At 43.6% G+C, this 17,190-nt stretch overlaps 1 protein-coding gene across 1 annotated transcript in view; it reads left to right on the top strand.

Moving 5' to 3' along the window:
- The first annotated feature begins 6,152 nt into the window (after window positions 1-6,152).
- LOC126188705 (carboxypeptidase B-like) overlaps window positions 6,153-17,190 on the top strand; it is a 54,706-nt gene continuing 43,668 nt past the window's right edge. Inside the window, exon 1 of the mRNA XM_049930312.1 lies at window positions 6,153-6,470. Coding sequence (XP_049786269.1) covers window positions 6,153-6,470 — 318 coding nt within the window. The remainder of the gene's footprint in view (window positions 6,471-17,190) is intronic.

The raw sequence follows: 17,190 nt of genomic DNA, 5'->3' as shown, positions 1-17,190 counted from the left end.
GACCACTGGCGACAACATCGATGTACTGTGGAGACCTCACGCCCCACGTGTTGAGCAATTCGGCGGTACGTCCACCCGGCCTCCCGCATGCCCACTATACGCCCTCGCTCAAAGTCCGTCAACTGCACATACGGTTCACGTCCACGCTGTCGCGGCATGCTACCAGTGTTAAAGACTGCGATGGAGCTCCGTATGCCACGGCAAACTGGCTGACACTGACGGCGGCGGTGCACAAATGCTGCGCAGCTAGCGCCATTCGACGGCCAACACCGCGGTTCCTGGTGTGTCCGCTGTGCCGTGCGTGTGATCATTGCTTGTACAGCCCTCTCGCAGTGTCCGGAGCAAGTATGGTGGGTCTGACACACCGGTGTCAATGTGTTCTTTTTTCCATTTCCAGGAGTGTATTTTGTAGCCTAAGGACATCATTCCATGCACTCTGCCCATTTCTTTATGCTAGTCTTCAGAGAAACAACCACTGCAGAATATGCATTCATTGTCTTCTTCTTCAGACTGCACACCAAAAGCATTGTCACCAGTTAAATTTGAATTAGACTACGAATGACTGGAAAAATGTCTCCTGTATTTTCCTTTTCTTCTTATTGATTAAGCTACGGCTTTCATCTCTTTGAATTGTCTCAAACATTCCCTGTACGCATACGCTGTTAGCTATTTAACCGATTCAGAATGTGCTGATATTACTAGATCAGATGGCTCCAGATTTGGCTTGTTGATTTTAGGAGTTGGCCTAATGCCAACTGGAATCACATTTGCTCCGTTACTTGCATCTTGTGTGTCAGACTCCTGGTGTATTGAAAAGTCATTGTATCTAAGTATACGCCTGTTACTTGGAAAGAATCATGCTTTCCGGAGACCGTTTTGGAGTATTTTACATTTTTACTGCTCTCAAGTATGCTTGTTACTGTTCTCAAGTATGCCGCGCCAAAAACCTTGTAATCAAATGGTTCAAATGGCTCTGAGCACTATGGGACTCAACATCTTAGGTCGTAAGTCCCCTAGAACTTAGAACTACTTAAACCTAACTAACCTAAGGACATCACACACACCCATGCCCGAGGCAGGATTCGAACCTGCGACCGTAGCAGTCCCGCGGTTCCGGACTGCAGCGCCAGAACCGCTAGACCACCGCGGCCGGCCCCTCGTAATCAAAAGCGATATTGCTACTTGACCTGGGTTATTTGCACACCAGATTTCTGCTTCTTGAAGATAACACGTTTTAAACAGTGCCGTGAATTCTACGCATGTGGCTGTATTTTACGCGTGGAATGGGGTGATAACCAGATATTGTGGACACTGCTTTCTTTTGCTTTGTTTCTCACACAAATGTGATATGATACCCCTCAACTATTAGCGCAACAGGATCATCGCTAGATCGATCCAACAAGTTCGCAAAGTTTTCATACAACTTAGTAAAAATAAGAGTCTGAATCCATCTACTATGGTCGAAAGATAAAGACATTCTGATATGAGATACCACATTCTAAAACGCAATACTGTCGCGTATTAGGATATCCGTGGTATCGCACGTTAGGAATAAGCCATCTAACGATAGACACCTAGCCCTATAGTTACGCTGCTTGGCTTGAACAATTCACTATAGCGAACGAAAGAGTACTTTGTGAAGAATATGTTTTCGTTGCGTTGTTGTGGTTTTCAGTCCAAAGACTGGTTTAATGCAGCTCTCCATGCTACTCTACCCTATGCTAGCCTCTTCATCTCAGAGTAACTACTGCAACCTAAATCATTCTGAGACTGCGTACTGTATTCATATCTTGGTCTCCCTTTACGATTTTGGAGTAAAAGTGCAAAAGGACTACTGTTGAACTTGGTTCTTACTTTCTACAGCATAATTCGAAAAGTAAATAATTACCATTTAGATTCGCACCAATGAACTGAATAGTTATTCGATTGGTTACCCTCCCCTGCATTTGAAAAACGAGTTTTGTGAAAAATAAAATTTTGCTAAAAAATGAGTAATCAAGAATCAATTTCTTATCGAGATAATAACATTCTCTCATTCCCATAAAACGAAAGCCCGTAACGTAAGTTGGATGAATTTTGTATAAAATTTTGTCAGCTTTTTGACATAGCTTTTTAATTTGTACTATAATAGTTCCTATATTATGAATGAAAATAATCACAACACTGGTGTAAAATTCTACAATATTTATTATTTATTTCACAAACCGGTTTTCAGCTGTTACGACATCATCACGTACAAAGGTAAACTTGTGGTTCAGTGAAATTTTGTAGGACCAAAGATTTGAAACTAGCGCACCTACAGAGTATCTCCATTTCCAGAGATGGAAACAATAAGATTCAGGAATAAAACGAAAGCAGTTATTTCAGTGTCAGTGTAATATAAGATTATTTAACTAAGATAAAATATGTGACAAATTAACTAATGAACTATACACAAATTACAGATGGTGCAGATGGCTCTAAGCACTATGGGACTTAACATCTGAGGTCATCAGTCCCATAGACTTAGAACTACCTAAACCTAACTAAACTAAGGACATCACACACATCCATGCCCGAGGCAGGATTCGAACCTACGAGCGTAGCAGCAGCGCTAATTCCGAACTGAAGCGCCTAGAAGCGCTCGGCCACACCGGCACATAAATTACAAAAAAGAAAATTGAACAATAAACTTTTGTGATACGGTCGTCTTATAGGACTGAGAGAATATTGTTATGTCGAGGAGTAACAAAACAATCATGTGTGATGTCACCGCCAGACACCACACTTGCTAGGTGGTAGCCTTTAAATCGGCCGCGGTCCGTTAGTATACGTCGCACCCGCGTGTCGCCACTATCAGTGATTGCAGGCCGAGCGCCGCCACACGGCAGGTCTAGAGAGAGACTTCCTAGCACTCGCCCCAGTTGTTCAACCGACTTTGCTAGCGATGGTTCACTGATAAAATACGCTCTCATTTGCGGAGACGATAGTCAGCATAACCTTCAGCTACGTAATTTGCTACGACCTAGCAAGGCGCCATTACCAGTTACTATTGATACTGTAAAACATGTACCGTCAAGAGCGACGTTCACCATTTATGGTTCAAATGGCTCTGAGCACTATGGGACTTAACAGCTATGGTCATCAGTCCCCTAGAACTTAGAACTACTTAAACCTAACTAACCTAAGGACAGCACACAACACCCAGCCATCACGAGGCAGAGAAAATCCCTGACCCCGCCGGGAATCGAACCCGGGAACCCGGGCGTGGGAAGCGAGAACGCTACCGCACGACCACGAGATGCGGGCTCACCATTTATGGATTAAAGTTAAGTATTCCACCAGCTACGTCAGTTTTTTCTAAGTCTAATTTCCTTGTCCTGTTCCAGACCTCACGCCAGCCTGCGTGAGCTAAAGCGCGTGCCTTTCGGCTTCCTCTAGTAGTACCGGGTTGGCTCTCTTGCCAACCCACAACATCATGTCTTTAATAGATCTTAAAATACAAACAAATAAAATATACTAGTGAGATTAAACAGGTAACTGAAGCAGCGGTATTGTACGAACTATTTTTTTTTCAGCACGACAAGATAAATTATAGTAACTAAACTAAAGGAAAAATGCGGTGTGTGAGTAAGAGGAGTAATTTACAACACGGCCTGGATGAGATTATGAAAGGGTACCAGCAGTTATAAGCGATGAGTAAGGGGACTGTTTTTCGTCATTCAGTACTAAGCTGGGGTAGATGGACATATGTTTATTAATTTCCACTGCTTCAAGACAGTTCATCTCCCTTCTTTTATGGAGGTAATATAATACTTGAGGTTGCACCTCGTAAATATGTCCTTTAAGCAGATGGTCTGCAAAAGTAGGGTCTCCTCTTCTAAGTGTCCAACTTCTGCGATGTTCCTTCAAGCGGGTGCATATTGCCGTGCTAGACTGACCTATACAGAATTTGCCACAATTAAAAGTAATTTTACATGTTCCACGCTTTTCCACTGCTGGAATTACAAGTAATTTTATACATTCTACTCTTCTCTAAGGCTGGAAAAAAATTACTTTGCATAACCACGGCTGCTTCAACTATGTGATTAATGTCACTAGTATAATTTACCTGTTTGTATTTAGGAACTATTGAAGACAAGATTAGTTCGTTCAGCCACACCCTTGGAATACGTCATCGAGGTTTATTGTTTAGTTTATTTTCTTCTATGAAAAATTTTTGTAATTTGTATACAGTTCATTTCTTAATGTGTCAAATATTTTATCTTAGTTAAATAAACTTACGTTGCAAGTACATTGAAATAATTTCTCTCGTTTTATTCATAAATCTGACATTGTTATTTTCATTTCTAGAAATGGAGAAACTCGGTAGACGCACTAGGTTAAAATCTATTGTGATAGCTATAAGTTTATATGTTGGAAGTCAATAAAATAAAAAACAGGTTTAAAATCTTTTATCCTACAAAATTTCACTACAGCCATATTTATCTTTGTAACTGATGATGGAGTAACAGCTGAAAATGGGTTTGTGAAACAAATAATAAATATTGTAGAATATTACACCAGTATTGCGTGAGTTTTCATTCATAATGCATAAAATATTCTACCAAGGATTGACGGAACAGTCAAGGCAGTATGACAGTTCTCTTATAGAGTACAAATAATACGTACCTGTGTTGTATTCATCAAGACAAGAGAAGCTACCAAAAAAGGCCACTGACACCTACCATGATGGAGGAATAAAAAGTATTGGCCAGTTGGCCAAACCGAATTCTGATTCAACGAGTGACATCCAGACATTTTGACGTGAAGCTGCTTGCGCAGCGATGCGAACACCTCCTTCAGACCACATCTATTGCTAGTGCTACATGTATCGCGAAGCTGTCAACATTCAATACTTCCGTGTATAATGTTTCACTGATATTAATTTCAAAATAGTTCAAATGGCTCTGAGCACTATGGGTCTCAACTTCTGAGGTCATTAGTCCCCTAGAACTTAGAACTAGTTAAACCTAACTAACCTAAGGACATCACACACATCCATGCCCGAGGCAGGATTCGAACCTGCGACCGTAGCGGTCTCGCGGTTCCAGACTGCAGTGCCTAGAACCGCACGGCCACTTCGGCCAGCGATATTAATTTCCTTGTTATAGTTAATGTCTCCCTGCCATGATAATATTTTGCAGCTGTAACTCAACATTGGCATTAACAGGGCGAAAGTGTTGCACCTATTTGCGACGTCTCTGTTCATGCCAAGAATGCCCGACGTGCGAACAGTTGTGTTTTGTCGGCTGCTTGTTTTCTACACCAAGAAGGGGAAGTTTCTGCTTCGTTCCCCCTTTTTTTTCTTGAAATAAGCCATATTCTCATTGGGTTGTTTTGAAAATCGGCCTCATGCAAACACAATTAGTTTATTTTTATATTTACCCAGACATGTTTCGACACCTATATGTCATCTTCTGTGCGTCAAATTTTTATTTCTGTAAAGTACAATGTCACATTTATAATAATTAAACTACTGTAGACCTAAGAATTACAATATGTGTAGTTTACTTTGTTTTGTTCAGACGCTCACCTTAAAATTTCGTCGCTAACTGAACTGTATTATTATACACCGGTTTTAGTGCACTTTTGTTTTGACAGCACGTCATTTGCAAACTAGCCTTGAAGAAAATTAATGCGTATTTGTGAACAACTCTTTCGAGGGTAGAGGTTATGTACGTTTCTGTAGTTACATTTTTTGTCCTGTTTCGTGTTTCTGGTTGGTGTCTTGATCAACTGCTGTTCAGTGTACTATTTTCACCAGTTTTCCACAAATTTCCTCACAATACTGGCAACAACAAATGAATCATCCCCTCCACGTAGGGCTCTTTGAAAATAGAGAGCTGAGGACGGTGAACCAAGTTTCATGACATTCGTGTTCTGAGTGCCTTGGCTTTGGTCTCCCACCGGTGTCTGGTGATGATGGGTGCACGCTGTGCTGATTTTGGGGAAACGTAAGTTTCACAAACTTCACTAGTACGATCCACACTCTGAGGTAATTGTCTATCGAGCCAGCACTGAGGATGATACAGGCATATCTTTATACCGTACATTTACTTACTACTAAACAACATCCCTTGTATCATGACAGTATGCTCTGACCTAATGTTTTATGGTCTGTGGTCTCCACCATGGTTTTGCAGATTCTGCAGTACCTGTCGGATCTGGCTTCAAACTACTCCGACACGGTGACGGTAGAGTCCATCGGGAACAGCTACGCAGGCCGCGATCTGGACATCATCAAGATCTCCTCCGGAGGTGACAACACCAGGCCTGTTATACTGATCGACGCTGGCATCCACGCCAGGGAGTGGATCGCGCCAGCTGCCGCCCTCTACGTCATCAACCAGCTGGTCGAGAACGCTGCAGAAAGCGCGCTGACAGACAACGTCGACTGGCACATCGTCCCCGTGCTCAACCCTGATGGTTACGAGTACACCTTCAAAGAGGTAATGACACCAGCAACTACAGGGGAACTTATATTTATACGCTCTAAGGAAAAAAAAGAGACGCACCATCAAGTAATTATCCCAATGGGAGAGAAATGACAGATATGATGTACCTGCACAGACAAACAAATGATTACAGTTTAAGGAAAATGAGATTATTTATTCAATAGAAAGAGCTCCACAAGTTGAGCACGTTAGTAACACTATGGTACACTTCTAGCCCTTATTAAAGCAGTTATTCGGCTTGGCATTCATTGATAGAGATGTTGGATGTCGTTCCAATTTCTGTCCAATAGGCGCATTAAATAATCAAAATCCCGAGCTGGAGAGAGGGTTCTGCCCATAATACTCCAAACATTCTCAATTGGGTAGAGATCCGGTGACCCTGCTGGCCAAGTTAGGGTTTGGCAAGTACGTGACACACAGCAGAAACTCTCGCCATGTGCTGGCGGCAATTACCTTGCTGAGATGTAAGCCCAGGATGGCATGCCATGAAGGACAACAAAACGGGGCGTAGAATATCGTCGATGTACCAAAGTGCTGTGCTGTAAGGGTGCTGCGGATGACAATCAAAGGAGTCCTGCTACGAAAATAAATGGCTCTCGAGACCATCCGTCCTGACAGTCGGGAGTGTGGTCGGCGACACTCAGCTTTGTATCCATCCCTTTCCAGGCCGTCTCCAGACATGTTTCGGGCCTGGAATCTCATTGTCTGCAATAGAACTGTCTTCAGTGATGAGTCCCACTGTGAATTGAGCCCCAATCACCAGAAAAGAAGCGTCTGGTGACATCTTCTGAGAGCAGTGGCACACCTACCTGACTGTCGCCCGCCGTACTGCCCGGTAGCCAGGAGTGATGGCCTGGGCTGCCATTTGTTTTCATAGCAGGACGCCATTTGTTGTCATCCGTGGTGCCTTTACAGTACAGTGGTACTCGATGATATTCTACGCATCGTTTTATCTTCCTTCATGGCAAGTCATCCTAGACTTACATTTCAGCAAGATAATACCCGCCATTACAAGGCGAGAGTTTCTACAGCTTGTCTTCGTGCGTCCCAAAGCCTACCTTGTTCAGCAAGGTCGTCAGATCTCTCCATAATGGAGAACGTTTGGAGCATTAGGGGCAGGATCCTCCAACCACCTCCGTCAGGAGAGCATCCAACAACTCTGTCAATCAGTATCAAGCCAAATAACCTCTTGCATAAGGGGCAGTGTGTAGTAGTTCCATTGTTGTGATATTTAAACTTTTCCCAATATAATGACTATTCCTCCAAGAGTATTTCTGTAGATGATTATTTCCCTAGGATATTCCATAACAATTACATGGTTTCTCGGGAAGGGGAGGGGAGGAGATAGAAACCACCTGCCAGCTCCAAGGAGTCAATTCATCAGCCTACCTGATGATGGCAAGGGTGGATACTTGCCGAAATATCGTGGCCATCGAACAGTGACATTTGGTCATTTACCACGAACTATTTCGTAATCTAACCCTGTCCCCTGTAGGAGTCAGACGTAGGTGCTGAAGAATATTTACAAATTATTCACATTAAAAAATACTGGTTCTTGATATATAACGTTGTAAGTGGCCTTTCGCTGTATAATAGGCGTCTATCTTCAAGAGTTTGCAATTCATGGCCCGCATCTCGTGGTCGTGCGGTAGCGTTCTCGCTTCCTACGCCCGGGTTCCCGGGTTCGATTCCCGGCGGGGTCAGGGATTTTCTCTGCCTCGTGATGGCTGGGTTTTGTGTGCTGTCCTTAGGTTAGTTAGGTTTAAGTAGTTCTAAGTTCTAGGGGACTTATGACCACAGCAGTTGAGTCCCATAGTGCTCAGAGCCATTTGAACCATTTTGCAATTCATGTTTTTCAACATTTTCGTGATGCACTCCCGTAAGTCATACAATACTGTGGCTATTCGTGGCATCGTTCTTTTTTATAAAATATATCATCAGGCGAACATCCGAAATTGAGAAAGTTATTAGTAAAATAAAACTTCCGCTTCCGTTGCCATTAATTTTTTATTTATTGCACTACCGGTTTCGAATCCTAAAGCATCGTCTTCAGGTGTCACGAACAGCGAACGAGAGAAGCTACTAGCATACAGGAATTATGCGGTTAACATGAAAAAATAAAGGTAAAGCCATTAAAAGTGATGTTCTTATGAAACCATAAATCTGTGGCAGTCAGGCCAATCGGTCACGGTGAGGGGAGGCGGGCATACCCACGTCAAACAAACGCATAGGACTAGGACGAATACGCTAACATAGAGGGAGGGATCTGGACAAAAAAGACATCTATAGCAAATAAATAAATAACTGCACTCACACGTAGAACCAGAAACCACGTTGACCGCATCGACAGCACTACACACAAGTGTGTAAAGCAGAGACGGACCAGATGCCAGCTGACAGCGGCAGCAGTAGCGACTGACACACTAGCCAATGAGGTGGGAACCACAGTAGATAGCTGAGAAACTACGGGACACAGGGGCTGATTCGTCTGCTCGCTTACGTAATGGTGGATCACAAGATCGATACAAAATATAACTACAAATGCAAGAATAATTATAATAATGATGAACACGAGTGTTGCGCAAAAATGCTTAATATATACTTGACAGAGTGCCCCAGGATAAAAACGTGAGCCGGCTGCGGTGGTCTAGCGGTTCTGGCGCTGCAGTCTGGAACCGCGGGACTGCTACGGTCGCAGGTTCGCATCCTGCCTCGGGCATGGGTGTGTGTGATGTCCTTAGGTTAGTTAGGTTTAAGTAGTTCTAAGTTCTAGGGGACTTATGACCAAAGATGTTGAGTCCCATAGTGCTCAGAGCCATTTGAACCATTTTTTAAAAACGTGAAAGATAAAAATACAACTAAAATAGAGGGCACAGACAGGGGCAAAAATGTTTCTAAAACTGAGCTATAAGACGACAGGTGAAGTATGGTAGGAGAATAATGTCAACATCGGTAGTCAAGTATGGACTCGTCTTAAGGAGCCAAAACAAAGTCTACAAAAAGATTAGTCTGGTTTAAAGAGATACACGCAACAGAAATAGCAATGTAGACATATAAAACGGCACGGTGCATCCCCACACTACCAATACGTAATAAAAGTAAGCGAGAAGAAAAGGACTAACGAAAGCGAGTAAAGAAACTAAGCCTACATGTAGTGTACGAGAGCACTCTAATTCGGGTACAATAGGATTACGTTAAAATGGAGTAATACTAACTATATTAAATATATGGAAGTATCACCGGTGAGACACTAAATAGAATAACATACAAACATAAGTGTTCAGCAAGAGTCCCTAAAAGTCAACGTGACAAAAAACACAACAATAAAAAGATAAACATACCAGTAAAATAGGGCCTACTGATAGTATAAAGAAATATACTAAAAATTAAGCAGTAATATGAAGAGTTCATTTTTGTCCAAATTCCTCCCTCTATATCAACGTCTTTGTTTTAGTCCCATGCGTTTACTCGATGTGGGTGTGACCGCTCCATTACTGACTGTCCCGACCATACATAAGAAACTAATCTCAAATGAAGCAGATTTCTTCTTGCAGCGGGCCTCACACGTTTGAGAAGTATTCGAAGATGGGACGCACAGAAGATTTATAAGCAATATTTTTTGTAGACTGACGGCATTTACCCAGTATACCGCCAATGAACTGAAGTCTATAATCCCCCTTATCAAGGACTGAGATTATGTGATCATTCCATTTCATATCACTACAAATCTTTACTCAAATATTCGCACGAGTTGACTGACTGAAAAACTTACTGCTTTATAAGAGACTATTCTTTCTGCGTATTGTGCAGTGCACAATTACACATTTATGATCATTTAAAACAATGTGCCAGTCTTTGCATGTTGAAATCGCGTCGAGATCTGACTGGATATTTGCGTGCAGCTTTTTTCAGATTTAGACTGGAGTAGTAGTCCCGCCAAAGGATGCATCCGTGGTGGGCGAGCCAGGCCTATCGTCAGCCGTGGTCGGAATCCGATTCCTCTAGGATGGTTAGAGGAACCGGATGTCGATGCCACCGGCGTGGAAGTGTAGTCCCAACGTGGCGTAACCCATGGACAGTGTCCCGCAGGGAATCCACTTTCTCATAGAGCCGCCGCGCGTTGTTGCGTGTGGTCGTCTATTTGATCGCAGATAACTGCATCATCTGCAGAACGTCTGAGGTTATTGTTAATATTGTCTGCCAGGTCATTAAGATGACAATATGAACAACAAGGGTCCGTTCACACTTACACTTACACCTACACACTTACACTTACACATCCAAAGTTACTTTAACTTCTCCTTACTATTCTCTATCCAGAACAACATGCTGCGTACCCCTCCCCCCCCCCCCCCCCATTTCCGAAAAATCCTCAATCCAATCACAAATTTTGTTAGTTACAGCATATAATCGTAATGGTTAGGGGCGAGTCAAATGCTTTTCTGGAGTGAAAATATACTGCATCCATATGATTGACTTGATCCATGAATCTCAGGATGTCTTGCGTGAAAATGGCAAGTTGAGTTTCGCACGATCTGTTTTCGAAATCCATGCTGGTGCGGTCATTCTGCTCGAGATACCACTGTGAAATAAGTTGGCATCTGTTATACTGTTTCCAGTCGCGATTTGGCACATACAATCAGACTAAAGGACCTTAAAAATTTCTGCCTCGAACATAAGTGATACACTCATTTTAAACAGCTAAGGAAGTCTGTGAAGTCGCGCGATTGGAGCTCTGCCTAACTTCTAATCATGCAGAGTATTACTTTAGCAGAAAGGTCTTAGGCACTTTCAGGCTATTGGGACTGTATGATGAACGATTCCATAGAAACGAAATTACTGTTTGGTCTCGTAACAAGGGCGGATGGTTCGGATTACATATTATGTGGGAACTACCCGTCTCTCTGTTAAAATATGGGAGTGGTCGAGTTGGCACCACCCATTCTTCTATGCGACATATTCTTACCATAAAAATATTGTGGCTGTTGTAATGTTTGCTTTTGGTCTCCAGAAAGCACGCATTTGCTAACTATGTGCATTTTGTCACCCCGAGTGTCCTCTTCTATGTTCAGCGACACCAGTGAATTGTAATAAGAGGCGGCGAAAGATGATCCCTGACAGCTGGCAGCGCTATTGCCAGCTTTCAATTGCGAAGCTCAAATGGCTGCAGCAGAAAACAATATAGTCGCACAGCTTCGACAATACTAACGTGTTGCCGTAGAGACGTACCAAAACGCAGTATGTTATTGATTTAGGTGGATGCTGCATGGACCAACCACATGAAACCCACTGCAACTGTCAGGGGACTTCTTTCGCTGACCTTACTATAAAACGTGGTGAACGAGAAATTTCGCTTGGAATCCCACGTTGCTCTCCACAATGTAATGCCGGCAACCTACTACTATTAATGTGAGGCAAACCACCTTCCGTCAGACCTAAAGTAACCTCCTCATCTACATGTTCGACCCAAACTACTTCACACCCCTACAAGTCCCCAACATTCTCTTCATCGAGTTATTTACTACTGCTCTGCAAATTACGTTTCTAGAGAACGAAACTCTCCTCTATAAGAATAAACCTGGTTTCCTAACGCAGAGATGTTGCAAAACACATCTTGCTCTACATGTCCATGTGTGGTGTGCGTACTGTAAGACCTTCGGTACACACACCATCAGATTATTTGACTTGTCGCTCTAACGAAGTAGGCGAGTGTCAGCAATATGTCTCGTGGTCTTATCGTGGCGTGTTCATCTTCTGCCGTTAGGTCAGACGATAGAAATGCCACTTGCACGCTTAGAGTAGCAGATTGACGGTGACCAACTTTAAACAGAACTTGATTAATTTTCACACATATTTATTAAAATAATAAAAATCATAGAAATTACTTAACTTGATTCTGGATGCTGTTTACAATTGACAATCTGAAGTTCCTTTGGTCTTGGTACGTTAATCTTATTCTCACATATCTCTGATACTTGTCGAAGTGTCTATTCATTTATCTTCATGGCTATGTACAGGAATATGATAATCTTATTAGGCGCGGACTGAAACTTGACTATAGACTAACGCAGACTGACTAATCGGAAGTCTGTACACTCGTTATAATACCTCGAGCGTTCAGGTATCACTGCGCGAGCGTGATCCGCGAGGAGTAAAGGTTCTACGTTAGCAGCAATCTCATTGGCTGCGTTACATATTAATACGCGGATCGGCGGAAGCAGAATTTGGTCCCTCTCTAAGACAGTTCCATCTCGTAGTGCGGAGACGGACGAGCGCTGCGCCTGCGCTGTTGTGCTTAGCGGGGCGCGCTCTAGTGGGAAAGTTGTGTACGCGCTGACTACGCGGAACTATGTACACAACACCATGGAATCCAGAGTGCCGTACATAGAAACTCCCAGGTTGATACCGTGTTCTTTGAGTTCTAGAAGACATCTGATACAGTTCCATAGCGTTGTTTAATCAGACGACATTTGCAACTCGGTTCACAACTTCTTAACAGTTATAACTCAGTACGTAGTTCTTAATGGCACCAATCTGATAAATTTAGAGGTAACGTCGGGAATGTCGGAGGCCACTAATGGTTATGATTTAAAGGAGTGATGCAGTGGATTCAGTCGGAAGCTCTATGAGGCTGTTCCTAGACTATGCTGTTACCTACAGCGAGGTTGCAATATCAGATGAGTGTAAAGAAATGTAATAACATGTTGCGTATCGACGATTGGTGCAGTCACTGCCAGTTGACCCTCAACGTATTGTATATAAAGATGCGAAGACGCCCATTACTGTTCGATTACGCGATTGGCGATGAATCACTGAAAACAAGACACTTCGGAGCTACCTAAAATGGAATAACCATCAAAACTGACAGCAGGGAAAGCAGGTGGCAGGCTGAAATTGATTGGCAGAATCGTAAGGAAATGTCGTTCAACAATGAAATAAGAGGCTTACAAAACGCATGAAAGACCATGTTGGTTGTTTTTCACTAGTCTGGGACCCTTATCATGTTGGATTGTTACATAATGTAAAGAACATCCAAGGAATGTCACGTTTCGTCATCACATCGATTAATAAGTGCGAGAAATTCTGCTGAGATGCTCAACAAACTCCGGTGATAGACACTGCAAAACAGACATTATACATTACAGAGAGGTTTACTGTCGTATCATGACTCGGACAACACATTAGTTGCTCCCACATGCGTCTCGAGAAATGGCCAAGACGAGAGAATCAGAAAAATCAGAGGCCATACGGACGTTTTATCGACAGTCTTTCTTCCCACTCACCAGTCGTGAATGCAAGAGGGAAGGAAAGTATTGATAGTGGTGCCGGAAGCACTTCCCGCCACCCACGACAAGGTGGCTTAGGGAGTGTAAATATAGATACCCACCCCTTACCACGTCTTCACATTCTCTCACAAGTCACACAGTATTAAACCTAAATTTCACCACCGCTTACTCCCGAAACCTACCCCCATTTTATTCCGCACAGGAGACAGAATCCTTACACATCTTGAGCCATCCGCAAACATGATGTGATCCCTTACGTTTACCCGAAACCCCATAAAGCTTTCTAACAAGCTCCATCCAATTTAATACTTCCATTTCTCACACAGTTTCCATCTCCTTTCTCACCATTCTATTTCGTCTCGATAATGGAAACTTAGGCTGGTCGCCAAGCCTCAAGAGATCATTCCCATTTGACGTACATCAGCAACACAACTTCCACACCAGTATCAGTAGGAAAAGATAATCACTATGCAAATCGCCACCTAAGTCAATACCGTGATACGCCAGTATGGCAATGACGAATACACGCTTCCAACGTGCGTTAACCGCGATGTCGCCATCGCGGATGCGACCATCATGATGCTGTAAACAGAACCTGGATTCATCCGAAAAAATGACGTTTTGCCATTCGTTCACCCAGGTTCGTCGCAGAGTACACCATCGCAGGCGCTGCTGTCTGTGATGCAGCGTCAGGGGTAACCGCAGCCATGGTCTCCGAGCTGATAGTCCATGCTGCTGCAAACGTCGTCGAACTGTTCGTGCAGAGTCGAACTGTTCGTGCAGATGGTCGTTGTCTTGCAAACGTCCCCATCTGTAGACTGAGGGATCGAGATGTGGCTGCACGATCCGTTACAGCCATGCGTATAAGATGCCTGTCATCTCGACTGCTAGTGATACGAGGTCGTTGGGATCCAGCACGGCGTTCCGTATTACCTTCGTGAATCAACCGATTCCATATTCTGCTAACAGTCATTGGATCTCGAGCAACGCGAGCAACAATGCCGCGATACGATAAATCGCAATCGCCATAGGCTACAATCCGACCTTTATCAAAGTCGGAAACGTGATGGTATGCATTTCTCTTCCTTACATGAGGCATTATAAAACGTTTCACCAGGCAACGCCGGTGAACTGCTTTTTTTGTATGAGAAATCGGTTGGAAACTTTCCTCATGTCAGCACGTTGTAGGAGTCGTCACCGGCGCCAACCTTGTGTGAATGCTCTGAAAAGCTAATCATTTGCATATCACAGCATCTTCTTCCTGTCGGTTAAATTTCGCGTATGTAGCTCACCATCTTCATGGTGTAGCGATTTTAATGGCCAGTAGTGTAGTTTCCCAGATCTTGCATACCAGAAATGTAATTATCTCCGTAATAAGTCTGCTAAAATGTTCTACGCCTTCTCCATAGAATGATGAATACTTCGCCACTCAATTTGCGGATATTCCCACTCTACGGTGTCGACATTGTGAGGCCTTCTGCTAGGATCAAGATTTTCCTCAACAAATCCCTTCTCTTTCGCGATATCTAACATTCTCACTTGATCTGTACTGCCACAGAGACGCGTACTGGTCATGATACCCAGACAGACGACATTCCTTTGTGTACCAAAACCACCAGGGTAGCACTTTTAGGAGAGGATTTGTGTTTCAGTATCTATCCGCACGAGATAGTCTCCAGAATTACTGATTACACGGAACCGTGACTCGCTTGGCAGTATATTCCTAGCCCATTACCAATGGCCCAATCACAAGCGTTCCAATCCCTCTTCTGACAACAAGCTCTGTTAACCACTTAAGGTCAATACGGCGATTCTTTCTTCGAAAATACGCCGGCCGGTTTGCGTCTCCCTCATTTTACCATTCTCGGATGGACGTTAAACTCTAACCTTGCTTTGTTCCACAAGCACCATGCTCGGTGCAGTACTGGATTTCGTCCTGACGGCGAACAGCGGTAAAACGCTACACACTGTTTTTAAGAGGATCTCTTGCCCCTCTGCAATCCCGCTGAAACAGCTGTAAAGGCCACCAGAAGGGCACAACTTTTCCTCCAGTAACAACACTTTTTTCAGTCGTAAGGTGACTTTATATTTGGTATTTCGAGTGGCACATTTCTGTTCCACTACCCTTCAGCAATCATAATAACTGACTTGACGACTTGTAGCTGTCCTCTAAAAGGATTAGACAGTGTAGGTGGCAATTCTGCCACTGATTTATTCCAGCAATGACAATTCACAGAGAGAATTCGCGTTCCACAACTAATCATTATTAACAAAAGTACAGTTGGGGCATGAAATAAATTTTTTACTCGGCTGGGGACATACACTTATTCAGGAAGGACGCAGCATGTTATTCCGATGGAAAGTCATCGACGGAAGGAAGTAACTTTGGGCGTGACACAGAGAAGCGTGTTGGGATCCTTGTTCCTCATACTGTATTTGAATGGCCAGGCATCCAATATTATTACTTACCTCATTTATTTCGAAGATTTTGCAGTGATCTACAATGAATATCTGAAAAAGGGCTCTCAAATATTCAGGCAGATCTTGCTAAGATTTCAGAGTGATACAAAGAATGACAAATAGTTTTAAACACTCATAAATGTAATATTGTGTATTTCACAAAACGCAGAAATACGGTATCCTTCGACCACAATATTGTAGAGGCCCCAGGTTGCTGGCCTGATCAGTAGGTGATGGAGCTGGGTTGTCAGAGCTCAAGAAGCCAGTAATTCACCTGAATGGAATAACGGTGGAGTGGCGAGTGCCTGGTTGTGGTTCGATGTTAAGTCAAGAAAACAGCATCGTTAAAAGATTAATTTATTGTTCAGCAAATTAAAATAGTCGTGACAAAGTTCGGAGAAGCCGATGCCCCCATAGTATAAGCTGTACACAGTCAGTGTCCTGCGGTTAGTGAGTGGGTTATTGTCCCTGGCAGCCTTCAGCATCACTCAGCCAGTTGAGTGATGGAAGCAGCGACTCAGTAAGGTTGCTGACTTTGGCAGTGGCCAGCAGCAGGCTAGCAGCAGCAGGCTAGAGGCAGCCACGCGACTCAAGGCAGGGCGCGCAAAACCACGTTACGGACCCATCGTGGAGGGGGCGGCTCTCAGCAACACTGCTTGCGTACGCAAGTGGAAATGGACAGCATAGAGTTTGACCACGCAAGCAATGATGGTTGAGTGGTTGCACGTCCCCTGGCTCGAACTGTAGACCACCAGGGTAGGAGGCCGGTAGTGGCTGCAGTAAGTCTGCTGGTGGCCCTTCGGTTGCAGGGCGCTAAGTCGGCAACATCAGGGTCAATAAGACAGGGCAACAGCTAGCAGCGCCACGGTCCAGTGGTGGCAGCTTGCAGATTCATGTCAACTCAAAGAACAGCGTGGACCTCCCGTCAAAAGTGGCCGCAGTCAGACTGCCTACTTCTGTCAAGAAAT

Source organism: Schistocerca cancellata, chromosome 5, assembly GCF_023864275.1.
Source record: "Schistocerca cancellata isolate TAMUIC-IGC-003103 chromosome 5, iqSchCanc2.1, whole genome shotgun sequence".
NCBI classification, from domain to species: Eukaryota; Metazoa; Arthropoda; class Insecta; order Orthoptera; family Acrididae; genus Schistocerca; species Schistocerca cancellata.
This window is presented reverse-complemented; position numbering and strand designations above follow the sequence as displayed.